General features: G+C 57.9%; 1 protein-coding gene across 1 annotated transcript in view; it reads right to left on the reverse strand.

The window, feature by feature from the left end:
• RASSF5 (Ras association domain family member 5) overlaps nt 1-26,859 on the reverse strand; it is a gene marked incomplete at its 5' end in the record, with an annotated part of 76,279 nt that extends 49,420 nt beyond the window's left edge. The window contains one exon of the mRNA XM_081112803.1: nt 26,388-26,859. Coding sequence (XP_080968929.1) covers nt 26,388-26,859 — 472 coding nt within the window. The remainder of the gene's footprint in view (nt 1-26,387) is intronic.
• Nucleotides 26,860-27,624: the final 765 nt, after the last annotated feature.

A 27,624-nucleotide genomic window follows, 5' to 3' on the forward strand; every position in this document is an offset into this window, starting at 1 on the left:
CTGGTCACTAGAGGGCAACTTCTTAAAATTTATGTTTTTAAAATTGATTTCAGAGAGGAAGGGAGAGGGAGAGAGGGATAGAAACATCAATGATGAGAGAGAATCATTGATCGGCTGCCTCCTGCACACCCCCTATTAGGGATCGAGCCCACAACCCAGGCATGTGCCCTTGGCCAGAATCGAACCTGGAACCCTTCGGTCTGCAGGCTGATGCTCTATCCACTGAGCCAAACTGGCTAGGGCTAGGAGACAATTTTTGATTCATAAGGGCTTAGGCTCCCAATGCTTTTCCTTTGTTTTAGACTTTCTTTTAAAGCATCACACACACTCTATCTTGGGGTGAGGATGGGTCTGGCCTCTTCTTCCCACTCTTTAGGGGAGCTCTGGAATGAGACCCTCACACTCCCCAGCTGCCCGCTTCCCAATCACCCCCAAAGATAAGCACCTTGTTCGGGTTTGCCACTGATGGCTGCAGGGGAGCCCCCTGACAAATGCGGGGGCACCACGTAGAGCTTCCGGAACCCCCCAACCTGACTCAACCTTCGGAAGCTCCCTACTCCATCTGGGACGGCAGACGACGCTCTGCTCATCTCCCTCAGGCCTGAAAGCGAGGCCCCGACATCCCTCCCTCACACCCACCCCCACCCCCTCTTCACACCCACCGTGTCTAGGCCTCCTGATTCTCCTCCTGGAAGCTGTCCTCTCACCTGGAGCCAGAATGGGTGAAGCCAGCTCTCTAGGCGCGCACCCCCCTCCCCCCTCCCCCTGAGCGCACCCTCCCCCTGCGCGCACCCTCCCCCCCCAACACCCTCCCCCCGCCCGCACCCCCCCCCGCGCACCCTCCCCCTGCACGCACCCTCCCCCTGCACGCACCCTCCCCCTGCACGCACCCTCCCCCTGCACGCACCCTCCCCCTGCACGCACCCTGCACCCATGCACACCCTCCCCCTGCACGCACCCTCCCCCTGCACGCACCCTCCCCCTGCACGCACCCTGCACCCATGCACACCCTCCCCCTGCACGCACCCTCCCCCTGCACGCACCCTCCCCCTGCACGCACCCTGCACCCATGCACACCCTCCCCCTGCACGCACCCTCCCCCTGCACGCACCCTCCCCCTGCATGCACCCTCCCCCTGCATGCACCCTGCACCCATGCACACCCTCCCCCTGCATGCACCCTCCCCCTGCATGCACCCTCCCCCTGCACGCACCCTCCCCCTGCACGCACCCTCCCCCTGCACGCACCCTCCCCCTGCACGCACCCTCCCCCTGCACGCACCCACAAGCATTTCTGGGTCCCACTGTGGGCGATCTCTGCCTGGCACAAGGACAGCAGCACCCCAGGTGCGGTGAAGGACACACGGGGATGTGCAGGCCAAGTCTCCCTCCCGCAGCGCCCAGAATCGCCAGGGCGTTGATAAGGCAGCACAGTGGCCAGAGCCGCACAGAGTGGCATTGTTCAGGCTCCGCTCCTGGGACGCACCTGTGCCGCCCTGGCCCAGCTCTAAGCATGATGAATGCTCTGGGGTGCCCCGACGTGGAAATGGGGAGGAAGAAGGACTGGACGCTCCCCCAGCTTTCTAGCAAACAAGTGCTGCCACCAACTCACAGACGGGAAAGCGCCTTGGCGGGAGTGGGGGGTGTCCCCCTCCTTCAGCAGCTCCATCTGATTCTGTTAACCTCTCCTCTCCTTCCCTCCCGCCCCCACTCCGTCTCCCTCTGACAGACACACCCTGTGCAAAAAGCACGGAACCCTCAGGAAGGCTGTTTCTTCCAGGCCTTGCTGCGGGGCTGGACGGAGCCAGGAAACAGGAGATGCCAGGAGGCGTGTTTCCGGATTTTAGGAAAGCCCCTTTGCGCACCAAGGACTTTGGTCCATCAGACCGTGTAACCACAGACTGGAGCAAACCCCTGCGGCACATCCGATGGTCCCTGGCCCCCAGGAATGCCACCCTCGGCTTCTAGGCCCACGGAGGTGAAGTCAGAGCCACCGTGCCTGTCTCCAGCCACAGCAGCGCCCACAGGCCCCCGCAGGAGGCTGCAGGCCTGTGCACTGACTGGACACCCCTGAGATTCCAACCTGCCGGGCAGGGCCGTGTCCTCCTGGGACCCAGTGCTTAAACCCCACCGGTCCTCCCCGCCAAGGCAGCTCGTCACAAGGTGCTGCTAAGCCAACCCGCCCCTGGCTTCCCTGCGCTGCACGGCCTCGGCTGGTGCTCGATCTGGGCGAGGGGACAGACGGGACTTGGTGGTGCAGGGCCTACAGGCCCCGGAAGGGCTCAGCCTTCCCTGGGCGGCAGCACCATCATCTCTGGCAGCAGCTGCCACGTCCTGAGCACGGACTCCCGGTGCCCTGTGCTCGCGTGAGGGGGAAGATGAATGAGACAGGACGCCAGGGGGCTCAGGCTAGCGGGGCAGACGCACGCGTGCAGAGGTAACTAGTGAGGGAGACGCTGAGGCAGGGCCCAGATCGAGGAGGCCTGTTCCGAGGACACAGTGCCCGCCAGCCACAGCTGTCAGGGCGGCTTCACGGCACAGGAGCCCGGGGGGCTCAGGGAACGGATCAGACCCCAGGTGGCTCCCAGTCCCTCGTGGCTGGAGCCGTGACACCGCAGAATAGATCGGACGAGGACCTCCCAACACGAGGCAGCAGAGGATTAGGGAGTGCCACTCCGACGTTCTGACTGCGGTGTCTCCGGGAGAACTGGCATTTCTTACCCTGAGCCCTGCCATCTATAAAGCAGAACTACCCCTCCCTCTCACCCTTCCCTCCAGCGCAGGCCCTGTCTCCATCCCAGGGGTGTTTTGAGGAATAAACGGGCTTTCAGGTTTGGGACAAGGGGCCTGCGGAAAGAGAAGGGGCCGACTGTGAGGAGGAATAATGCAAACCACGGAGGGTCTTCTCCAGGGAGGGAGCCAGGAGGCAGGACGGAGAGGGCTCCCAGGCTCGGTGAGCCTTCCAGCTGCAAAAACAAAGCACCATGGACAGGGCAGCTTAACTGCTGCCTCCGTTTGGAGGCTAGACGTCTGAAATCAGCTCGGCGGGGTCATGCCCCCTCCGAAACCCGCGGGGAGACTCCTTCCTGCCCCTTCCCGGCTTCTGTGCGGGCAGCCGGTGGCACCGCGGCTCGCAGCTGCACCGCTCCAGTCTCTGCCTCCGCTGTGCGTGGCCTTCTCCCTGTGCCCAGTCCTCACACGGCTGTCTTCTTATAAGGACAACGGTTGTCTTGGATTAGGGACCAGCTGCTTAACTAACTACACCTGCAGCCGCCCTCTTCCAAATAAGGTCCCGTTCTGAGGTTCTCAGGCGATCAGGATGTCAACCTATTATGGGCTGGGGCACAATTCAACCCACAACACAGAGCCTGGGCCACACTGGGCACCCGTGCCCTTAGGCCCAAGCAGACGGGGTTTCCCACGGAACCATCTCTGGACACCAGCAGCCCGGACACCAGCAGCCCGGACACCAGCAGCCTGGACACCAGCAGCCCGGACACCAGCAGCCCGGACACCAGCAGCCCGGACACCAGCAGCCTGGAGCCCAGCAGCAGATGGGCAGAGGAGGCGGCCAGGGAGCGTGGATCTAAGGTCCGGACACCCGCCTCCTCCCCCAGCCCTGCTCCCGACATCCCCAGGCCCTGACTGTCACCATCAAAGTCTCCATCGGGAAGGAGGGGGTGAGGCCCAGAGGCCCCGGCAACCCATGCCCAGAGATGGCCCTTCTCCCACTTCAGCCCAGAGGTGAACCCAGCAGACGGAACTACCTGTGCGAGGAATTGTTTTTCCAAAACACGGAAGCGACACACCTCCCCCTAATCCCCAGGGCTGCCCAAGTTAGTTCCTGCTCTACCCCAGTTGCCACACACACACACTGAAACACACACAGAGATACATACACACACTCACAGGCTGACAGATACACACACGCACACTGAAACACACACAGAGATACATACATACACACATGCACACACACAGATACACAGAGAGATACATACACACACTCACAGGCTGACAGATATACACATGCACACCGACACACACAGATACATACATACACACATGCACACACACAGATACACACACACTCACAGGCCCACACAGAGATACATACATACACACATGCACACAGAGAGATATACACACACACTCACAGGCACACAGAGATACATACATACACACATGCACACACAGAGAGAGATATACACACACTCACAGGAACACACACAGATACATACATACACACATGCACACACACAGAGATACACACACACTCACAGGAACACACACAGATGCATACATACACACATGCACACACACAGAGATACACACACACTCACAGGAACACACACAGATACATACATACAAACATGCACACACACAGAGATACACACACTCACAGGCACACACACAGATACATACACACACACAGGCACACACACAGATACATACATGGACACATGCACACACAGAGATACACAAGCATACAGATACACACATGCACGCACACATACACACACACAGAGGCACACAAGCTGCTGCATAACCTGAGAGGCGAATTTTCATTGATAAGACATTCCACTGATAAGGAACCCTTAAGGCCTTTCACCCCAGACCTGTAGGCAAGATCCTGAGACAACGGGGAGCCTTCCCCTGAAGCCCCGCCTCAGCTGGAGCAAAGGCGGGGTGAAGGTGGGGGCACCCAGGAGACGAGCCTGGTGGACAGCAGGCCCACAGGCCTTCCTGGCGATGGTCACTCCCAGGTCCCGGAGAGCAGCTTCTCACTGCATGGCCAGCGCCACTGTGAGGCCTGAGGGGCAGCCTCTGAATCCAGGAGCCCCGCACCCGCTCTCTGGGCACCGTGGGCCTCCGTGCAGAAGGGCAACCTCAGAACAGACCTGATCCTTCAGGGCCTGGCCACACTCAGGGAACGGGAAGAGGATGGGGGGAGGATGGGGGGAGGATGGGGGAGGATGGGGGAGGATGGGGGAGGATGGAGGAGGATGGGGGAGGATGGGAGGTGGATGGGGGAGGGTGGGAGGTGGATGGGGGAGGGTGGGAGGAGGGTGGGAAGAGGGTGGGAGGAGGGTGGGAGGAGGGTGGGAGGAGGATGGGGGGAGGAGAGGGGAGGTGGGTGGGGGAGGGTGGGAGGAGGGTGGGAGGAGGGTGGGAGGTGGATGGGGGAGGGTAGGAGGAGGGTGGGAAGAGGGTGGGAGGAGGGTGGGAGGAGGATGGAGGAGGGTGGGGAGGATGGAGGAGGATGGGGGAGGATGGGGGAGGATGGAGGGAGGATGGGGGAGGATGGGAGGAGGATGGGAGGATGGAGGAGGATGGGGGGAGGATGGAGGAGGATGGAGGAGGATGGGGGGAGGATGGGAGGAGGATGGAGGAGGATGGGGGAGGATGGGGGGAGGATGGGGGAGGATGGGGGGAGGATGGGGGGAGGATGGGGGAGGATGGGGGAGGATGGGGGAGGATGGGGGGAGGATGGGGAGGATGGGGGAGGATGGGGAGGATGGGGGGAGGATGGGGGAGGATGGGGGAGGATGGGGGAGGATGGGGGGAGGATGGAGGAGGATGGGGAGGATGGAGGAGGATGGGGGGAGGATGGAGGAGGATGGGAGGAGGATGGAGGAGGATGGGGAAGGATGGGGGAAGGATGGGAGGAGGATGGGGGAGGATGGGGGGAGGATGGGGGAGGATGGGGAGGATGGGGGAGGATGGGGGAGGATGGGGGAGGATGGGGGAGGATGGGGGAGGATGGGGGAGGATGGGGGAGGATGGGGGGAGGATGGAGGAGGATGGGAGGAGGATGGAGGGGGATGGGGAAGGATGGGAGGAGGATGGGGGAGGATGGGGGGAGGATGGGGGGAGGATGGGGGAGGATGGGGGAGGATGGGGAGGATGGGGGGAGGATGGGGAGGATGGGGGGAGGATGGGGGAGGATGGGGGAGGATGGGGGAGGATGGGGGAGGATGGGGGGAGGATGGGAGGAGGATGGAGGAGGATGGGTTAGATGGGGGAGGATGGGGAGGATGGGAGGAGGATGGAGGAGGATGGGGAAGGATGGGAGGAGGATGGGGGAGGATGGGTTAGATGGGGAAGGATGGGAGGTGGGTGGAGGAGGATGGGGAAGGATGGGAGGAGGATGGAGGAGGATGGGGGAGGATGGGTTAGGATGGGGGAGGAATGGGGGAGGATGGGGAGGATGGGGGGAGGGTGGGAGGAGGATGGGGGAGGATGGGGGAGGATGGGGGAGGATGGGAGGAGGATGGGAGGTGGATGGGGGAGGATGGGGGAGGATGGGGGAGGATGGGGGAGGATGGGGGAGGATGGGGGAGGATGGGAGGTGGATGGGGGAGGATGGGAGGTGGATGGGGGAGGATGGGAGGAGGATGGGGAAGGATGGGAGGAGGATGGGGGAGGATGGGGGAGGATGGGAGGAGGATGGGGGAGGATGGGAGGAGGATGGGGAAGGATGGGAGGAGGATGGGGAGGATGGGGGAGGATGGGGAAGGATGGGAGGAGGATGGGGGAGGATGGGAGGAGGATGGGGAAGGATGGGAGGAGGATGGGGCAGGATGGGGGAGGATGGGGAAGGATGGGAGGAGGATGGGGGAGGATGGGGGAGGATGGGAGGTGGATGGGGGAGGATGGGAGGAGGATGGGGAGGATGGGGGAGGATGGGGGAGGATGGGGAGGATGGGGGAGGATGGGAGGTGGATGGGGGAGGATGGGAGGAGGATGGGAGGAGGATGGAGGAGGATGGGGGAGGATGGGTTAGGATGGGGGAGGATGGGGGGAGGGTGGGAGGAGGATGGGGGAGGATGGAGGAGGATGGGGGAGGATGGAGGAGGATGGGGAAGGATGGGAGGAGGATGGGGAGGATGGGGGGAGGATGGGGGAGGATGGGGGAGGATGGGGAGGATGGGGGAGGATGGGGAGGATGGGGGAGGATGGAGGAGGATGGGGGGAGGATGGGTTAGGATGGGGGAGGATGGGTTAGATGGGGAAGGATGGGAGGAGGGTGGAGGAGGATGGAGGACGATGGGTTAGGATGGGGGAGGATGGGGGGAGGGTGGGAGGAGGATGGGCTCTGAGGAAGGCCAGGCCCCCAGTCACTGCTCAACTCCCTGCTCTTGGGGCGGTTACCAACTTCTCTGAGCACCACGTTCCTCAGCTGTAAAGTGGGAATCCCAGCAGCTCCTAGGGCGGCCCTGAGCGTGACCGGGTTCCTGGTGTGAACGACACATGGAAGGCTGGGAGCACGGAGGTCCCGGGTTTCAGCCCCCCCCCCCCCGCTCCCCCACTGGGCTATTACCCACCCCACGAGCTCCTGGCGGGTGATCCAGTCTCGTCACCTCCCCCAGCTAATCGCTTCCACACAAAGCACACAGATAGCTTTTAGTTCTAAAGTCACTTTGTGCTCAGGCACAACAGAGAAATCTGAAACAAAACAAAAACAAAACCATGTGCACCGGAAAGTGACAACGTCATGAAAGTGTTTTACAAGCAGGAGGAAGCTGCCTGGTCCCGAGCAAGTCACGGGGACAGTCCTGTCTCTGGTCGCAGCCTTGGCTCCCTTCTCTCACACCCACTGGACACGGCCAGGCCCCACCTGCAGCCCCAGGCACTGTCAGCCTGCAGCTCCGCCCGGCCTGCTCCCCGAGCCAGGAACACCCCTCCATCTCCCACAGCCTCAGGTGCTGGGGTCCCCTCTGTCACCCGCCTCCGGCCTCCGGGTCCCCATGGCTGCAGTTCTGAAGTCCACTCCTCCCCAGCCTGTGCTCTGGGCCCTGCTCGGTGCTCGAGAGGCCCGGTCACTAGGAAGCAGCTCTTAATCCAGAGTCACCAGGTCAGGGTTCGAACCCAAGCCCTGCTACTAACTGGGTCTGAGGTGGGCTTGCACCATTTCCTTAACCTCAGCAAAATATGGACTTTATTCAGCCTCAATTTCCTCATCTGCAAAATGGAAGCAGTACCTACCTTGCTGGCCGATTTGCTGCCAAAATTAGAACAGATGGAAAGTACCCCGCAGTGCCTGCACAGAGTAAACAGCTGTCCTGGCCAGTGTGCTCAGTGGTTACAGTGTTGGCTCACAGGCCAAAGGGTTACGAGTTTGATTCCCAGCTAAGGGCATGTACCTTGGTTGCAGGTTCGTCCCTGGCCCCTTGTCTAGGCACATGCTGGAGGCAACCAATCGATGCTTCTCTCTCTCCCCCCACTTCCTCTCCATCCTTTCCACTCTCACTGAAAAATCGATGGAAAAATAATTAAATAATGAATGAATGAATGGTAGCTGTTCTTTTCAACTAAGGGACTCCTGAGTCTGGGCACCCAGCTTTCCGTTGACGCAGCATGTAATGCCAAAAAGCCTCTCATTTTGTGAGTCCTCCTCTAATGTGTTAAGTCAGTGGTTCTCAACCTTCCTAATGCTCCGACCCTTTAATACAGTTCCTCATGTTGTGGTGACCCCCAACCATAAAATTACTTTCGTGGCTACTTCATAACTGTAATGTTGCTACTGTTATGAGTCGTCATGTAAATATCTGATATGCAGGATGTATTTTCATTGTTATAAATTGAACATAATTAAAGCATAGTGATTAATCACAAAAACAATATGTAATTATATGTGTGTTTTCCGATGGTCTTAGGTGACCCCTGTGAAAGGGTCGTTTGACTCCCAAAAGGGTCGCGACCCACAGGTTGGCAACCCACAGGTTGAGAACCGCTGTGTTAAGTTACGAAGAATCGGACAACTTTGTTGTTCAAAGTTCCTCCTCCCTGCTCCTTCCTCCTCCCTGCTCCTTCCTCCGATGGGCCCGGAGGAGTCAGGCAGAGGCAGCGGAGGATGGGTGGTGCTGGCGAGTGGGAAGGTACAGACTGTGACTTGTCCAGCCTGGGGGTCTGCAAGCCATTGCCAACATCAACGCCCTCTATACAGTTTTCGGGCTCCTGGCTACGCTCGGAGTGAGGCCGGCAGCAGGCGGTGGGAAGTCCCCACTCCTGGTCCGGCAGCCGGCCCAGGACACCTGCTTCTCTGTCTCCCGGAAGGAGCCCGAACCCAGCCCTCCTGAGACCACGTCCTGTGATTCCTTGTTTCAGAGGACAGGCCACCCCTGAGGGCACTCAGCACCCCCAGCCGGACTAGAGGGCACGGAGCACACACTGCTCCCTCCCACCGCACAACCCCCCCCCCCCACACACACACACACACCCCTCACAGAATGTGCCAGAAAGCAAGCCAGGAAGCCACAGGAAGCAGATGCGGTGGTAGAGGAGAGGCCTGGACAGGCCCTTGTCTTAGGTCAGATTGCCAGGCCCCCATGGACAGGAAAGGGGGGCAGCTGGATGCCCTGGGCTGTTGCCTCTGTGCGAAGAGCCAGGAGGGATGCACCTGAACATGCGCAGGTCGGGGGTACAGGAGAGGGCTGGATGGGGGTTCCCCCGGGGCAGGTACACTGAGGTGAGAAGGTGCTGGAGAGGTGGGCCGGTGCTGTATGGAGGAGGACCCGAGGCCACCCCAAGATCCTGGTCCCACCTGCTCCCCGAATGACCGAATCGGGTTTGGGTGTGGCACGGCTGGGGGGGTTCACCAGCTCTTTGGAGTGACCGGTTTGTACAGCAGAGACAGGTCCCGCACGTGGTCCCTGTGCCTAACGTACCACGTGTTCATTCTGGGCCTGGCTTCTGGCCACACTACCAGGCAGGCTGGATGTGCCCCTGCACCCGCTTCCCAAAGACTCAGCTGGCCGCGGAGGCACCATCCTACCCCGTGTGGGTGGGTGTGGGAGGGTGTGGGTGGGTGTGGGTGGGTGTGGGAGGGTGTGGGTGGGTGTGCCCCTCGGGCAGGCCCATTAATCATCCCTGGGCTGAAAGAACCAACAAAAGGAAGGCACTGCGGCCAGGCCGGGCGGCTGTGCTGGGTGGGGAGGTTTGGGGAGGGGCAGGTGGAGGCAGGAGGGAGGGCAGAACAGTTCACAGCGAGTTGAGACAGAGATGCAGGAAGTGAGGGGCACCACAGGCAGTGCCCGCCCTGTGCCCAGGGAGGCAGGGACAGGGCCTGACCCCAGAGCACCTTGCCCATGTGGTCTGTTTCACACCCCTTTGCCCTCTGGCGGTGCTATCACCCTTAAGCATGCCCCCACCCTGCCCTGTGCATGTCTGCAGGTGTATTTTTCATTGTATTATTTACACTGTCAACGTTTATAACATTTATATTCCGCTGTAGCCATCATCTCCAGAGTTGTCTAAAATGAACTCTACAATGGATTTGGCTTTTTTTTTTTACAACAGCAAAACTTTTCAATTAAAATAGGATCTACACTAATAAAAGACAAAGATGATAATTGACCATCCCTTCACTACATCCACCAGCCAATCAGAAGAGTATGCTCAACAAAGATGGCAGTTAATTTGCATACATACACAGGCGCCCAGCGAAGACTGAAGACAGGGTAGAAGGAAGCCAAGCACTGCAGAAGGGAGCCAAGCAGCGGAGAAGGGAACCGATTGGAGGTAGAAGAGACGGGAGTGGAACTGAGGCAGCGGAGAAGGGAGGGAAGCCTGCCTTGGTGGTCTTCGCTCCGTTCTCTGCTTTGCTCAGGTCTCAGGAAGCCCTATTCTTGCAGGAATCTTCCTGCAACAGGCCTCTAGTTTATCTATATTGGAAAATAGATATTTTAATTCCTCTTTTGGGTGACTGAGTTTTGGGGGCATTATACTTTTATATGCACTGCTTCCCAGGGATGCTTTCGGCACATTAAAAGGATGTGCCCTATTTCCCATCAGCTCTACGACCTCATGCAGTCCGCTTTGCTGACGACAGCGCCGAGGAGCAGCAGCTGTGGATGGAGAAGATCGAGGTGGGCGTCTGCAGGCCTTGGTGCGACATTCTCACAGGCATCTCCGAGAATCCCACCCTGGTCAATAATGGGTGAAGGCAATCGATTTGGGGAAAATGTAAAAAGAAATGATGTGAGGTGGAATCTCAGGGTGTAAAAGCCAAATGGACCACATTCCTCACAAGCAGTTATCTGGAGATTTGTCACCTGGACCCTCTGACCTCGTATCTGAAAAGGTCCAAGTTTTGGCCATTCAGACAGAAGGGCAAAAACGCGGCACCGTTTTGAACGGGGGCAATTACTAAAGTATGTGCGTTCATAGAACGAGCAAACTCAGAGAGACACAGAGAGAGCATTAAGCCTTTCTATACAGTTCTGTCTCTTTTCTTTCCGCCTACCCACTTACTAGTTGGTTTTGCATGCGTGCATGCGGGCTTCCTTCCACACGGATTCACCGAGGGCCGGCCAGCTAAGAGGGCCGACTACATCAAGCTGTTGTGAAGGACAGTCAGTTCTACCCGGAGACTTTGTAACAGAAACAGGTATGAAAGGGAAGAAAAAAAAAAAAGAAAAAAAAATATATATTTTTTTCCCCAGCATAGATATACCCTATTTTAATTGCCACCCCAGAAAAACAAATAAACCCTATTGCCAGAGCACCACAAGAAAAGAAAAAACGTCTGGAAACACTGTATACAGTTGTTTCAGGGGATTTAACAGATAGCCACAGCCGCGGGGCCCAGAGTCAGCGTGGGGCCACCAGATGCCTTCTCGGCTCAGGACGGCGTAGGAGGGGCTTCTGCCTCCTCCGGGCATGTGTCACTCCGCTCTGGGTGTAAGAGACACAAAGCAGGTGGGGTCCCCTACCTCTGGGCTCGGGCCTCTGCCCTCTGCCTGGGCCCCTGAGAAGTCGGAGGAGGAGGCCGGGCAGCTGCCAGAGAAGAGGACCTGATCCGAGGTGTGAGGGGCAGGCGCGGAATGAGAGGCTTGCGGGTGTTTTTGTTTGTTTGTTTTTGCTTTTATGGTTAAAGCAAACACCATCTCTGAGAGGGTTGCCTGGGGGGTGCCTCGCCTCTTGCTAACCTTGAGTATATTGCAGGTAACATCCCACAGACTCCACACGTAAGGGCAGCCAAATGGGTTTGCGGGAAGGCCTGCTGGGGCATTTGCAGACGCGGGCGGCGGAGATGACTTAGTCGGGTGTGCCATGTGAACGCACGCCCCGGTGCATGCGCACAGGTATGCCAGGAGGTCACGGGAGGCCCGGAGCAGACAGGTTCAGTCCTTTATGGGGCAGCCAGGCAGCTGCAGCCAACTGGTTTTTCCACAACTGCTTTGATGTCACTTGCATGCAAAGTGCAGATCAACAGCCCAACACCCACCCAGCCGGTGGAGAGAGGCTTTTTGCCACGAGAAGAAAAGTAAATAGATGACGTCTGGGGCGCTCCCTGCAGGAGACACACGGAGGTTTCTTCACAGCTGTAGCCCCGTGGCCAGGGCGCCGGAGACTTCGGGGGAGCCCCGGACCTGTTTCCTGCTGACCCCCAAGCAGCCTTTTAAAATGACACATGGCTGGTTCCTTGGCAGCATGCTTGCTTGGCACCTAATGGTGCCCGGTGGGCTCATCTAGCCGGGCCTGTTAATTAAATGGTGTAGTAAACTCGATGATAGGAATTTTCCCAGAGTGCCTTTAGGAGTTTCATGCCCCTCCCTCCACCTCGGCCCGGGCACCCTTCACACCCCATCTCTTTCACTGAGCTGCAGGCAGCCCACTAGGCGCAGGTGCAATGGAAGAGCAGACAGCCAATGGGGGCCTGCACAGATGACCCACTCGGAGCACTTGCTGGAAGTATTTCTGGGAGCATAAAGCAGCAGCAGCAGCATCCACGGAGGGGCCTCTATGGGACAAGCATCGTGTCTAGTGGTTTACAGCCATACAACCCCAGCTTGACCCAATGACGCCAGCTGGAGGTTGGCATTCCTTCCCCATTTATACTGGGGGGAAACCGAGGCTCAGGGGGGCTCATCTGCGCAAGGAAGGCCCTCCAGCCAGAAATCCAAGATCCAGACTCTGTGGGCCTGGCTCCAAGCCTGTTTCCTTAAAGCCCACACCACAGGCTGCTCACGCAGCCCCGCAAGCAGGAGGAGCTGCTCTAGAATTCAGCCCACAGTCTTCCACTCTGTCCTCTCCAAGCGCCATCTTCCCCCTCCTCTTCCAATCCATGAAGTCCACACGCTAACACAAGTCAAACGAGACATCTTAGCTGCAGTGCAGTACAAACCCTGACCTTAATGCTGCCGCTCCGGGCCTGATCGATTCTACTAAATCCATAGCTCCTTGGGCTGAATAGCAAAGGAGCAAGGAAGTGATCTGCTGAATAATTCTTCAGGAGGAGGCGGACGGAGGGGGGTCGTGAAGACACTAGTGAGCATCTCAATCGAGGAACTGAGTCTCCAGCTGTCTTCTGAGTGAGGGCCGCGGTGTATACGAGGCTAGTGATGAATATAAATTATTCAGGCTGGCTAAAGAGTATTTGTCTCCAAACAGGGGTTAGGTCTAGTTGAATTAAAATCCCCACTTCTCAAGCGGCAAAACCTTAATCGCAAAACTTATCTTTTCCATAGGCAAGAGCATATTCTCTTTTAAACTCCACTTTCAGAAGCTTCGCCCAGAGATGACTTTTCAGTTTAATTCCACCCCTCGGGCTCCGTGTTGAGGCCACCTAGAGGCCCACCTACTCCTGAATGTGTGCAAGAGCAGAGGGGAGGCGCGGGGCCGGAGCCCGAGGAAAGCTGATGGGCTCCAACGGTCGGCCATCAGCGGGAAGAAGCTGAAGGCCAGTAGGATGAATAGAATCCAGGCTGGTTGGGCAGCTCTGACCCTTAGCAAGGGGCCTGCCTTCTCTGAGCTGCCTCTTCTGTGAAATAGCAAATCCCTTCCCTACTACCATACAGTGATCTGGAGGGAATACACGATATGTATGTGTATATCACATATACACACACACACACACACACACACACACACACATATATATGTGTTTATATTTATATTTATATTTATATTTATATTTATATTTATATTTATATTTATATCCTCACCGGAGGATATTTTCCATTGATTTTCAGAGACAGTGGAAGAGAGAGGGAAAGACAGAGAAATATCAGTGTGAGAGAAACACATCGATTGGTTGCCTCCTGCACGCGCCCCGACCAGGGCCAGGAAGGAGCCTGCACCCAAGGTACATGCCCTTGACCGGAATCGAACCCGGGACCCTTCGGTCCGCAGGCTGATGCTCTATCCACTGAGCCAAACCGGCCAGGGCTGGAACACACGATATTAAAAACAAGCCAACAAACGCCCATGCTCTGCATCTTCAGCAGAAGGTGCGCCGAGGAGGACGGGGTGCTGTGGGCCGCGTGGTGCCGCAGGAGGAAGCCTCGGCTGGAGGCAGGAGCTCGGGACCCTGGACCCCAGCAGGGCTCTTGTTGGCCCGGCTCCTTTCTTAGACCAAGGGCAGCAGAATGACGTAACTTCTGTGAAAATGTGAATGACTGCTGTCTCCTCATCTTCCACTCAGCCCACACGGTCCCGCTATCCGTCTCCGGGCAAGGACTGTTCTCACCCTAATTAGTGCCCAGGGAAGGAAACTTGGCCCAGCCACTACCCGAGGCTGGGGCTCCTGTCCAGCTGTGCCCGCCAGCCATCTCCAGCCCCTGCGGCCTGTCCCACAGGCACCTCCCCGAACCCTGCAGGTGAGAAGCCTTTGCCTTAAACACATCATGCCCTGGGTCCTTGGCAGCTGATGCCCCTTAGAGCCACAGGGGGGGCCGATGGACAACTTCCACCAGCCCAGGAACCCAGGTGAAGAGGATGTCTTGGCCCTAATTCTCAGCCAAGGAAAGGCTGTTAAATCCCATGGCCGACATGGGCCTCTGAAATGGGGGGCCATGCCCTTCAGGTCCGCCAGCTCCACCTAAACCTGTCGGGGTGGCAGCCCTGGTGCCCCCGGGGCCACGGAGTGGTGTTGAGCTCAGCACTGAATACCAGGCTGCCGCGCTCCCTGCCCCGTGGGGAAGGCCACAGAACCCCCGCAGCCCCTGCGCACCCCCAGCTGGAGTGACATGGACCTACCGCAAGCCAGCCTGGCCTCGTGGGCGACCCTCTGCAGGACCTGGAGCTTTTCTGATCCCAAGTGGCCCTTAGGGAGCCTGCGGAAGAGCCGCTGCAGCCGGGCGGCGACGGTCCCGAAGCAGGCAGTGGCCGCCCCCTGCTCCCGGCCCTCTGTCATCTCAGCGGCAGGAGGTCAACAGCTTCCCTCTAGGCCTGGTATTCAGGGCGGAGGGACAAGTGGGGCAGCCGCTGCCCCTGGAGGGGCTCCGGCCCTCGCGTGACCGAGGTTCTGCCCCGATCAGCCCAGCCTCGCTGCTCCTCCACCGAGGAAGCCCCAGGCACCTGGGCCTCGGCCGGCACAGCCCCGCCTGAGCGATGCCGGCTCCTTCCCAGATGAGGTCCTCCCTCCACCGCCCCCAGTGGAAAACTTTCTATTCCTGGGGCTTTTAGCTCGATAAGATAAAGATGCCCCCACCAGAGAGGCTGCGGGGCAGAGGCTGTGGAGCCTCACTCCTCAAGTGCCCGAGCGTCTGGAAACCGATGTCTCCGAAGTTCCCACAGACGACAGCAGGGATCGGCCGCCGCACCGTGCGCCTGGCCCAGGGGCTCCTTAATGGGGTTCTTTGGGGAGGGCGATTAGTGATGCTTTACCGGCTGTGCGGGCTCCTCAGGGACACCCGGGCTCACTCACATCCTCCCCTGCTGAGCCTGTGGGGGAAGGGGCGGGGCTCAGCGTGCGGCCACCCAGGCCCTGCAGAAGGCGCTGTTGCTGTAAGAGGGTCCATTGATCTGAGACCAGACACCTGAGCAGAGAAGGGAACCAGGCGGAGGAGAAAGAAGGAAGAGACGAGCAGAGTCTCTCATCCAAAGGGCAGAAATGCTGTCCCCTGGCCCTAAAACGACGCTCACAGGGTCTCCCCTCAACACCGTGTCCCAGGAGCAACCAAGTCCTGGTGAGGAAGTTTCTGGATGCCCTGTCGCCCAGGCCAAGACGTGCAGCTGGCACCGGACGGGCAGCCACGCCTTCCGGGGAAGCCCCTGGTCTCGGGGCTGGAATACACGATATTAAAAACAAACAAACAAACAAGCAGGAATGCCCAGGGATTCCAGAACGCCTCTGCCAGCCACCAGCGGGGCGGGCCTCAGCGGAAGGAGAGGAAATGAGCACAGAGGTCGCGGGTCCGAGCGGAAATGGAGCCATGTGCCCCGGTCACCATGTGCGAGGTCCGGGAAGCCAACACTCCTCAGTTCGGAGGGGACTCTGTTGTTCCTCCTGCGAACGCCAACCTGGCTCCCCCGCTCTGGGCTGCAGATGTCCCAGGCCACAGAGAATGCCGACGGGCATCCTATCCCCGAGGCCATGTCCTTGGGCCACTCAGAGAAGAAGATGTTGGTAGAACAAACCCAAGCCGCACTCCAAATAGGCTCCCCGTCACCGTCCTTCTAAAAAGTCTGGCCAGGAGGTCCCCATCGTAGGTCACCCCTCACTGTGGAGGGCCGCAGGACTTGGTGCAATAACAATAAAAACTCATTCGTAAGCTCAATCATAAAAACACATTTTTACTGCCCGGCTGGTGTGGCTCAGTGGTTGAGCATCGACCCATGAACCAAGAGGTCACAGGTTCAATTCCCGGTCAGGGCACATGCCTGGGTTGCAGCCTCAATCCCCAGTAGGGGGTGTGCAGGAGGCAGCCGATCTATGTTTCTCTCTCACTGATGTTTCTATCTTTCTATCGCTCTGCCTTCCTCTCTCTCTAAAATCAATAAAAAACCAAATTGTTACAAGTAATTTATTTAATTTAGAAATGCTGCCCTTTCTCAGACCGGGAGCACTGGTTCTTTCTCCCTAATACTTCCTCAGAGGGGCTGGGCTGCCCAGTTTACCCAGCAACCTCTGCACCAGAAGAGGGTCATGAGTGAATTCGGGTCCCGAAATGACACTTGGGGCCATCAAGCCGGGGCTGGCGTCGAGGTTCCTTGGCTCTGATCCTCGCACGTGAGATCTGCGAGATCGTCACGTGGGCCCAGGCTGAGTTCAGGCAAGGGGACAGCACACGCATGCTGGGGGGATTTTAAAATATGAGTCACAGGCAAGAGGGAAAAACCCCTCCCGAATGCCCCACTTGAGCTTCAGGATGAACTTCTTCCTCATCACTGAGCTGATCTTTGACGGGGTTTCCGTCGGGGAATCCAGCAGGAAAGGCCTGGCAGAGACTAGACTCAGGGCTTTGGGGGGGCTCCTGAGCCTTTGAAAGCTGGATCCCTTCTCCATCACAGGGGCATTCAGGAGGAGCGCTGTCTAGAATGCTTGCGATGCCCTCTTGCTGCCCCTGGCATCTATTCTTGGACCGATGACCTCAATGCCAAGGCCCAACAAAATGTGAAGAAACGGGCTTCGCCATCTTAAGTGTTGGGTTAAAATATACTTCCACCTTGAAATACTACTCTATTCCTCTAAAGGCACCTCCAGATTTCTTTCAAAGCACTCATCACTAAGATAGACATTTACATACTGTACGCTGAAGCCTGTCTCTCCGAACTCTCAATCACAGCAGGAATCTGTCCCATCTGCATAGTAAGGCATCTGAGGTTTTCCTGGATTCTCAATACTTCCCCTCGTTGCAGAAAGGACATCATTGTTTCAACAGAAACCACAAAATCTCCAGCTTCCATTCAACTTCGACGGAAAAAACGAAACAAAACAGCTTCCTCGGAGTCAGCCATGACAGTAAATGATGATACTCAAGTGATCCCGTGACAGCCTGGCCTGGAGACACATGCAGCCAGCGCTGGCTGGGAGGGGCCCTGCCCTGAGCTGCTCTTCCCCACGGGGCCACAGCCCGGTCTGGGACAGAGCCAGGGCTCCGCTATGCCACCCTCAGCTGATTTTTCAGTCTCTATCCAACTCTTCCTCACCCACGCTGTCCCCTCTGAGATTCACCCTAATTTCACTTTGGTCCCTGCGTCATGAACTCTGACCCTGGGTCATGGTAAGAAGGAGGCTTGAAACAGGAAACGATCAACCTGCATTTCCATGCCCACCATCCTACACACACCCCACACCGATGGGAAGGGGGCGGGAGGGATACACTTGTTTCCTCCCCGCCCCCCGCCCCCCTCCCCCCCACCCCCCCACCCCCCCCCCACCCCCGCCAGTGGAAGGGAAGGGGAGAGACAGAGGGAGAGAAACATTGATATGAGAAAGACACATCGACTGGTTGCCTCCAGCACTCACCCCAACCAGACCAGGACTGGGAATCAATCCTACAACTGAGGTACATGCCCTTGACCGGAATTGAACTCGGGACCCTTCCGTCCGCAGGCTGACCCTCTATCCACTGAGCCAAACTGGATGGGGCTACTTGTTTCTTTTATCTTGGGATTTTGAAAAACGTCACTGTTTGTTGAAAGATCTCATGATTTACTGACACGCTGAAAACCTACTTAGAAACCCAACGCGCCATTATTCAGGCGCTGGCTGATGCTCTGGCTTGCACGTGGCTGACCCACCACTCGGCCGCCCTCCCTTTTTCCTGCGCCTCTTTTTAGGGACATTTCCGCACTCATTGGCAGCAGAGAGGCAGGTGACTGAAGAAACTCAACAGCCTGGCATGTTCAATGGTATCCGCTCACACGGCGAAATACTGGGCTGGGTTTGCTACAGTGACTGGGTCGTCTGTGATTCCTGTGAGAGCCCTGTGATTGCCTGGATGCTGGGCTTCCTCATCTGTGGGAAGGCGAGGATTCAACCAGCCCGGCCTACCTCACCAGCAACGCCTTAGAGCAGCGGTTCTCAACCTGTGGGTCACGACCCCTTTGGGGATCGAATGACCCTTTCCCAGGGGTGGCCTAAGACCATCGGAAAACACATATATAATTACATATTGTTTTTGTGATGAATCACTATGCTTTAATTATGTTCAATTTGTAACAATGAAATTGGGGGTCACCACCACATGAGGAACTGTATTAAAGGGTCGCGGCATTAGGAAGGTTGAGAACCACTGCTTTAGAGGAAGCCAAGTCATCTCTGAGAAACAGGTATCTCCATCCCACAATTCCTCGGCCATTCTCAGCTCAACACGTACAGCAGGGGTGGGGAACCTTTTTCAAGGGCCATTTGTTTTTGTTTTTTAAAAAATATATTTTTTATTGATTTCAGAGAGGAAGGAAGAGGAAGAGAGAGATAGAAACCATCAACGATGAGAGAGAATCAATGACTGGCTGCCTCCTGCACACCCCCCACTGGGGATCGAGCCCGCAACCCAGTCATATACCCTGACCTGGAATTGAACTGTGACCTCCTGGTTGACAGGTCGACGCTCAACCACTAAACCATGCCAGCCAGGTCCAAGTGGATATTTATAACATAATTCGCGGTCCATACAAAATTATGAACTTAAAAACCAGCCTGCTCTATTTGGTCAAACATTTCATTAACTCACCCCTAAGGCCTTGGCAGGGCCAGACCCCATGACTTCGCAGGCCTCCTATGGCCCTAGAGCCGGATGTTCCCCACTCCTGATCTACAGGATTATTCCATCCTAACAGGCTCACATCTCCAGCAAACACAATGATAACTCCTTCCCAGATCCAGCCTCCAGTGGAAACAGGACGTAAAAGGATTAAAGAAGTATCTAGGCAAAGAACAGCGCTCTTCTTGAGGCCTGGCTTCCGTGAACCTGTGGCCTGATTTCTTTAAGGTCCATGGAAGCCAAGTTTCCATTTTCTAGCAGCCCCAGCCAATAGCCACTGCAGACACCTGGGTCAGACCCGCCCGCCCTGGAGATGTTTGTTCAGGACACAGGGAGGGAGGGTACAGGTGGGGTGCAGGCCCTCCACTGAATAATAAACATGACCAAGCCCGCTTTGGTCACCGTGAGTGACATACCTGGCCACGTGCCTGCCGCCCAGTGACACACAGCAATGAGCAGACTGGACTTCCCCACACCACCCTTCGTACAAACCCTCAGCACAATGCCAGGCCCCACCTGTGCCCGATGCCCTCATTGGGGCCAAGATAGTAGGTGTTGGGAGCGCAATCCTAAAGAAAATCGGGACCTGTTATAGCAACCAGGGGTCACGAGACCCCCCTCAGCCAAGGGCACTCTCCACAGGCCAGGGGGGACCCCTGCTGCTCTGCCTCCTTCATCTCCAAACATCTCAGTTCTCCCCTCCAGGGGCATCTCCCAAGAACCTTCTCTAGGCCAGTAGGCACAGGCAGGCTAGAACAGACCCTGCATGAACTTGCCGGCCACTATGGCCAAAGCTTACACCATGGGGCGCCCTGGGGGCCCGCCAGGCTCTGCCCACATCTCCGGCATAGAGCGTGGGGTGCTTCCCAGAACACCCAAATATCACCTCCCCAGGTCTGAGTCAAGACGGTCTTGACCTTGGGCTCGGGCTCCCCATGACAACCCCCAGCACGGATTTTATTCCCCTTAAACCAGTGTCCCCGGGAGCTGAGCCTGCTGCCCTGTCTGACATCACCTCGGGCTCCTCGATCTTTCCCCAGAGCCTACGCTGGCTCAGCTCTCTTCCCAACCCTGCAATTGGGCCCTGAGCATGCGGGGAGCAGCTTGCCAAAACTCCTGGAAAAAAATCGAAAGTGACTAAATGCACAACCATCTCCCCAGTCAGGACTGGCCTTCCCAACGTTGTTGCCTGCTGCCAGCATTCCTGACCCAGCGGGGGGAGCGCCGGCCAGGGCCCTGGGGGAAGGGTGGGTGGCCTGTGAGGTCAGCGGAGGCAGGAAGCATCCTGCCACTGGCACTGGATCTGCAAGCGAGCGTGGGGATGAGGGTGCCAACTGGGGTGCCGGGTAGGAGTCGGGGGAATGCCTGCTTGCGTGCTTTGCACACCCACAAATCCTCCCCGCCCAAGAATACTCTGCTTGTCACTGAGGAATGAGAACAGGAAGGGCCTCCCATGAGGCCAGAGATGAGTTTGCAGCTCCCTCGCCAGCCTTAATGGTAACTGGGCAGGGCCAGGGAGGCGAGCAGCTCCTCTGATGGGGAAACTGAGGAATGAGGAGGGGCGTGGGTAGCCAGAGAAGGCCCCGTGGGGCAGCAGTCAGGGGGTGTCTCCGACATAGAGATGCTGAGCACGGTCCGAAGGAGGGAAATGGCTGGACAGCCGGAGATGCCCAAGGCCTCCAAAGCCAGTCTGGTTCGCCTAACCTTGCCTGCCCCCAGCCAGGTGCACTGGCGGCTCCTGCAAGCCCGAGACCCGGGCAGAGGCCTCCCTAAGTTCCGACCTCATGAGGCTGCTCGGAGGCTGAGCGGGGCAGGGAGCATGAAACCCCGGGCTCTGCACAGACAAGGCACTACTCCTGCGAGGCGTTTTCCGTCATCCTCCCAGCGGGCCTGGGCCTGCCTGAGCCCCAGCCGCCCTCCTGAGCCGCCGGCTCCTGCTCCTGGCCAGGCGAGTCCCTTCACCAGCCAGGGCCCTTGGGGCTGGGCTGGGCTGTCCTTCCTCTGTCACTCAGGGCCGAGCAGCCCGGCTTGGCATAAGCGGGTTCACTGGTGAACTTGGGGAGAAGAGCACGGATCCCAAGTCAAACCCTCCGTGCTGAGGGGAGATGTCAATTCACGTCCACCTCATAACTCGCAGGATCAGCAGGCAAACACACATGCTCATTACCAATTCTAATGAGGCTGGCAGACAAGTGGCATTAATCATTTTTGACTGTACCTGGGATCCAAGCCCCTCTCCCTCCCTAATCAGGGAATTTCATGCTCTGATGAATGGGGGTGTAGGAGGGGGGGGCGGAAATAAGCCCACATTTTATCCTTTCACTCTCATCTTCTCTCATCTTTTGAGAAGACAGGAAGCAGGGACAGAGGAAACGGACACAGCGTGGGGAGCTCAGAAGGCCTCTCTCAAAGCATTCCAGACGCCTTCTCTGTCCCCCCACGTCCAGCTCCCCCACACTCCCTGAGGACCTTTCCCAAGAAGACCCCTCTAAGAGCCAGGAGCAGGGGAGGGGCTGGAGGTGGGGGGGGGGGTTCCTCAAGCTTTCACAGCGTGACACCCATCTTGGCACTTAACTTCCCTAACCTCCAAAGCCAAGCATGGAACCAATGACAACACTTCAGGCCTCACACCTCAGTGCTGCCGGGTGCACTGGACAAACACCACGCTGCCCAAGCAGCCCGGGTTCTGGGTCTGCTACCGGGATACTCAAGGCCCATGTCCCTGTACTCTCTCCCACAGAGAGCCCACGACAAGGCACGGGCCTGCAGGGCCCCTGGCTGCCACACACGTGGTTTCAGCGTGTGCAGAGCGAAGGGTTAAGCCCACCCATTCATGCAGCGACGGGACAAGGCGGCTGGACAAGGGGCCCTGTGAGATGCCAGCCTCCCTCCCCACGAAGGTCCCCATCCCTGAAGGCCATGCAAAGGTCTCGCCCTCACACCATAATTAACGTCTATTACAGGAAGGGGAGGTTAGCTGATGAGCCACAGGGCCCCCCTTGCAACCCTATAATTCAATCGCTTAGCACATTCCCAGCTCTGGACAACGCCCTTCCAGAGAGAGACCGGCTCCCGGAGCCGGCGCGTGGCACTCGCTGACAGCATGCCAGGTGTGTCCAACCAACCCTCCTGGAATGTTGAGTTGGACTTAGGTTTCCCCATTTTCTAGACCATTCCCTGGAGGCTTATGTATCGACCAAAAGGAGATGGAAGGTCAAAGGTCAACTCTAGGTGCCTTTTACAGAGCAAAGGGACTATGACCCATAAGGAATATTCCCCGAGAAGTAAGTCAAAGGGCAGGGGGTTGTTTGCTGCTGACCACCCCCACCTGGAGCGCTGGAAATGGGCATTCTCTCCCCCGTCAGGGCCCCGCCCCAAAACACACTTGGGTACACAATTCTCTTCTCTCCTCTCCTCTCTCTCTACCTCTCTCTCTCTGCACCAATCCCCACTAGATTCCCTTTCCTACCCAACAAACATGATTCCTTCACTCCTAGGAATTAACATTAACCCTGAACTTTCCCGTTGGCAAACCCAGCATTAACCAGAGCTCAGTTACAGGCCTGGGGCAGGAGTACTTGTAAATGAGAGGAACTTTCACTAAAAAGGCAGGCAGACAGGTTTCTCACAGCTGCCCCCATTAAAGGCTCATTTTGCCAACAAGGTTCCCACCCAGGGTCAGCTGCCTGCGCAGACAGGTGTCATTCATATACTCGCTGCCCTTCTGCTCATTCCCAAGAGCGGGGAGATTTAACAGCAATAACAAGCTGCGGGCTTCAGCAGCCACCACTAACTGAAGCCGTGCTCTGTGCCTGGCACTGTGCTGGGGGCGAGAGGAACACAGCCAGGTGCCAATGGCATTCTGGGAGTGACGTTTCCAGGGGACATTAATACCCGCACTTCCCGGGACACGCATGGCACTGCTTCCTCATTGAGCTCTGCAGCCACGCAGAGTTCTAAAACCACACAGCGCTTGGAAAGGGGACCCTCAGAGTGTCCCACGCCAGACACACTGTCACAGTGCTACACGGGGGCACAACAACATCCACATCGCACCCACCGTTCACACTGCATGTTCCAGGCACTGCTCTAAGCACTTTCCACCCATTAACTCATATGATTCTCACAAGAACACGCTAACACAGGCCTGTTGTTATCCCTATTTTTTTAAAACTAGGAGGTGAAACACGGGTGCACGCTGAGACTCGGGGGCCGAGTCAAGATTCACACCCACATCTTCTGGGTCCAGGCTGTCCTCTTAACTACTTCATAGTGCTGCTTTTATTTATTTATTTTTCTTAATATATTTTATTGATTTTTCACAGAGAGGAAGGGAGAGAGATAGAGAGAGTTAGAAACATCGATGAGAGAGAAACATCGATCAGCTGCCTCCTGCACATCCCCCACCGGGGATGTGCCCGCAACCCAGGTACATGCCCTTGACCGGAATCGAACCCGGGACCTCTCAGTCCGCAGTCTGACGCTCTATCCACTGAGCCAAACCGGATTTGGCCATAGTGCTGCTTTTAAAAAGTCATCTTTCTGAGCCTTACCTTTCAGAATAAAGATTAAAAAAACCAACCCCGCCCTGGCCGGTTTGGCTCAGTGAATGGAGCGTCGGCCTGCGGACTGAAGGGTCCCGGGTTCGATTCCGGTCAAGGGCATGTACCTTGGTTGCGGGCACACCCCCAGTAGGAGGTGTGCAGGAGGCAGCTGATCGATGTTTCTAACTCTCTATCCCTCTCCCTTCTTCTCTGTAAAAAATCAATAAACTATATTTTTTAAAAAAACCAACCCCTCCATGGAACATGACCCTCAGCTTAAAGGAAGGCCCTCGGGGAGTCCAGCCTGCTGTGCCTCCCCCTGCCAGGCCTCATTTGCACCGGAGAACATTTCCTCACTGTTCCCCTCCAGCCACAGGTCCGCAGGGAAGGCTCCGTCTGTCCATATTAATAACGGCAGACCGAGACCCCTCTCCTTAGCCCCTTGGTCCCAGCTCTGCGCTCCCTCTGGTGTTCAGCCATCCCTGGTTGCTATTAAACCTGTGTGGGGGCCACCACGTCAACCACGTCAGAGGAAACATCACTGCACCTGGTCTTCCTGCCACCAGAAACTACTTACGCACCAATTAAATGAACAATTCTAATGTAAAGCGAACGTGCATTCATTTAGCCATGGAGTAGCATGCATATGCACCCACACGCACACACACACACACACACACACTGTTATCACCACCACCGTCCCCGAAAAACCATAAAGCTGCGTGCAACATGTTCAACAACTGATACAAACGCCGTAATAAACACTAGAATTCCAATGAGGCGGATCCCCCAGGATTCCCGCACAAGAAAAGCCATTCCCGCGAGGACGCTGCCTCCGTGCTGTTAGGGTTGGTGAACGCAGTAAATAAAATACTCCCTGAGAGGCCAGAGCTGCCAACACATCTGAGGGCAAGTTGCATCAATTCTACTGCAAGGTCAGGGCCTTGGCCAAGAGGCTGCAGCCCTGGACCCATTACGCACACCTCTCTAACTTTCGCTCTTTCCCTGTTCATGGCACCTGAGCTGTGAGTTCTGGTGTTGGAGGGAGGAGCACCCCCTTGCCCCCAGTCTCCCCCTTCCACTTGACCGTGGCTGAGAGTCAGCTCTCCTTCCCTGCAGCCAGCTGCAGTGGGAGGGACCCTGTGCAGCCTGGGCGGTGGACTGACAGCAGAGAGAGGCTAAGTGGGCTTTTCCTGACGTGAACGAGGCGGGTGCTGTCCAATGCGGCAGTTAGAGAGCATGGGGGGGGGGGGGGGCGGTTGCTGAAATATGCACAACCCATTTCCAGAGGTGCTTGCTAGAGTCTGTGCCATTGTCTGGCAGGAGGCAGCTGATCGATGTTTCTAACTCTCTATCCCTCTCCCTTCCTCTTTGTAAAAAATCAATAAAATATATTTTTAAAAAAACGACAAAAAACCAACTCCAGATACTGAAAATATGCCTCTAAACACATGGATATCCAGACACGGGCAACAGCGAAAATGGAGGTGGAGGTGGGGAGAGGACGCTCATTAAAGAAATACACACACCTAACTGCAAGAAGAGGGAAATAACGAAACACCAGGAAGCCTGCAAAGTGGCTCAGAAGACCTGCACCTGGGTGCCCGGCGTTTTACAGTCAGGTTGGAGGAGAGCCTGGCTCAGGGGAGGCTGGAGGGACCTGGGAGCTCGGGAACAAGGGGCCGAGCTGGGTACTGTTAGAGCGTGATGGCCAGTACATTGAGAGCAATCGCACAGGAGGCCGGGGAGGAGGCAGGGTACGGCCAAACACCGGAGCAGCGTCCAAAGGTCTGAGGGGCCAGAGATAGACGGCAGGAGGGCGCACAGGTCCAGGGTGACCTCAGGCTCCTCTTCGGCCTCATCGCTGGCTCTAGCCAAAGCCTAGCCAGCTCCCCTCCCTCTCCCAACAGGACACCCTGGGGGAGAGCATGGACCATCGGCCTGGGCCACAGACGGACAAACAAACCGTTCTGCCATGAACCCTAATAAGCACAGGTCAATGCCATCTCAGCACCAGTCTCACAACCCCACTCTCCAGAACCGACAACAAAACCGAGGGGGTGCGGCGGATGACCTTGCGGCTGCGGCCATCGACCCAACCTGCGCGCCTGAGTGTACACACGTGTGTGCCTGGGGAGGGGGCGAGCAGGTACCCGGCAGGAGAGGTATTTGTTAAAACCGCAGAACCGTATCCGGGCAAGAGGCAGTCACTAAAGGGTACGGGGCAGGGGACTCAAGAGCAGAGAGTTTCCAGGGTTTTTCTCCTTTAATTACAGTCGAGGTCTCCCCTGGAGCCAGAGAAGGCAATGCCCGCTCTCTCGGCCCCAGCCCCTCGCAGGCCCTCGCCGCGGACTGCGGTCTCCCCGCGCGCCCCTCCCCGCCCGCCCGCCGGCCCCCGCACTCACTCGCGCAGCGCAGCGCCTGCCGCAGCACCTCTCGTCCGCACAGGTCGCACCAGCCGCGGCCGCTCCGCAGCGCCAGTTCGGTGAAGCGGTGCCCCTCGCCTCGCTCCGCCGGTACGCGGGGATCCTGCGGCTGCTCGAAGATGCTCCGCACGTCTCGCGGCCGGGGCGCTCCAGGCCGCCGCCGCAGTCTCTGCTGCAGCCCGGGCCGGAGAGGGCGAGCGGGGCGGGAGGCCCGGGGTGGGGGGTCCAGGTCCCCGCGGGGAGCTCTTCGGGCGCCGCGCCCCTCGTGCGCCCCGGGCGCAGTGGAGATGGGCGGCGGGGCGCAGCGGCGGGAGGCCCGGCCGGGGGGCGGCAGCGGCAGCGGCGGCGGCGGCGGCTCCGGGACGCTCAGGGTCTGCAGATAGCGCGGCGGTTCTGGGTCCAAGAGCAGCCGGTACGGGCGCTGCCCAATGGCCGGGGACGCCATGACCATGCCCGCCCGGTGCGCGGCGCGGCGCCGACGCTACTCCCGAGTTCGCCTCGAGAGGAGGGCGGCCCCAGACCAGCGGCCTTTAAAGGGACCGCAGGCTGCGGGGCGGGGCAGGGGCGGGGAGACTCGGGAGAGGCAGGAAGGACAACCCCAGGGAACGCAGACCCGCGGAGCCGCTGGTTCGGCGATGGGGGCGCACGAACAAGTGTGGGTTTCGGGGCGTCTTCAGGACGCGGACTGGACTGCTGGCCGCTGGAGGATTTCCTATGGGAAAGGCGCTATTCAGAACAACTCCTAAGAGGGGTCTCGTTGGGGACCGTCTGCCTTCAGCCCCACCCCTGTCCCTCTCCCATCGCCTCCCCCTACCCCAGATCCCCCCACTTGCAGCGCTGCACGCCCTGGCGAGGGGCGGGCGGAAGGAAGGGCTTAAGATCTAGCAAGAAGCCCTAGCTGGCTTGGCTCAGTGGTTAGAGCGTTGACCTGCGGACTGAAGGGTTGCGGGTTCAATTTCGGTCAAGGGCACATGCCTGGGTTGTGGGCTCAATCCCCAGGAGGGGGCGTGCAGGAGGCAGCCGATCAAACTCATCATTGATATTTCTACCTCTCTCCCCTCTCTGAAATCAATAAAAATATAGCAAGAAGTGGGGTCTAGGGAAAGGTCCAGGCCGGGGGTCTGCCCGCCACCCTCCTGGTTTCCAGCGGACCCGAGGGACGTGCCCTTTGCTTCCTTCCTCTTCCCCCTCCTCTCCCCTCCCCCTCCCCCGTGAG

This window comes from Myotis nattereri (assembly GCF_964212035.1).
Source record: "Myotis nattereri genome assembly, chromosome: 18".
NCBI classification, from domain to species: domain Eukaryota; kingdom Metazoa; phylum Chordata; class Mammalia; order Chiroptera; family Vespertilionidae; genus Myotis; species Myotis nattereri.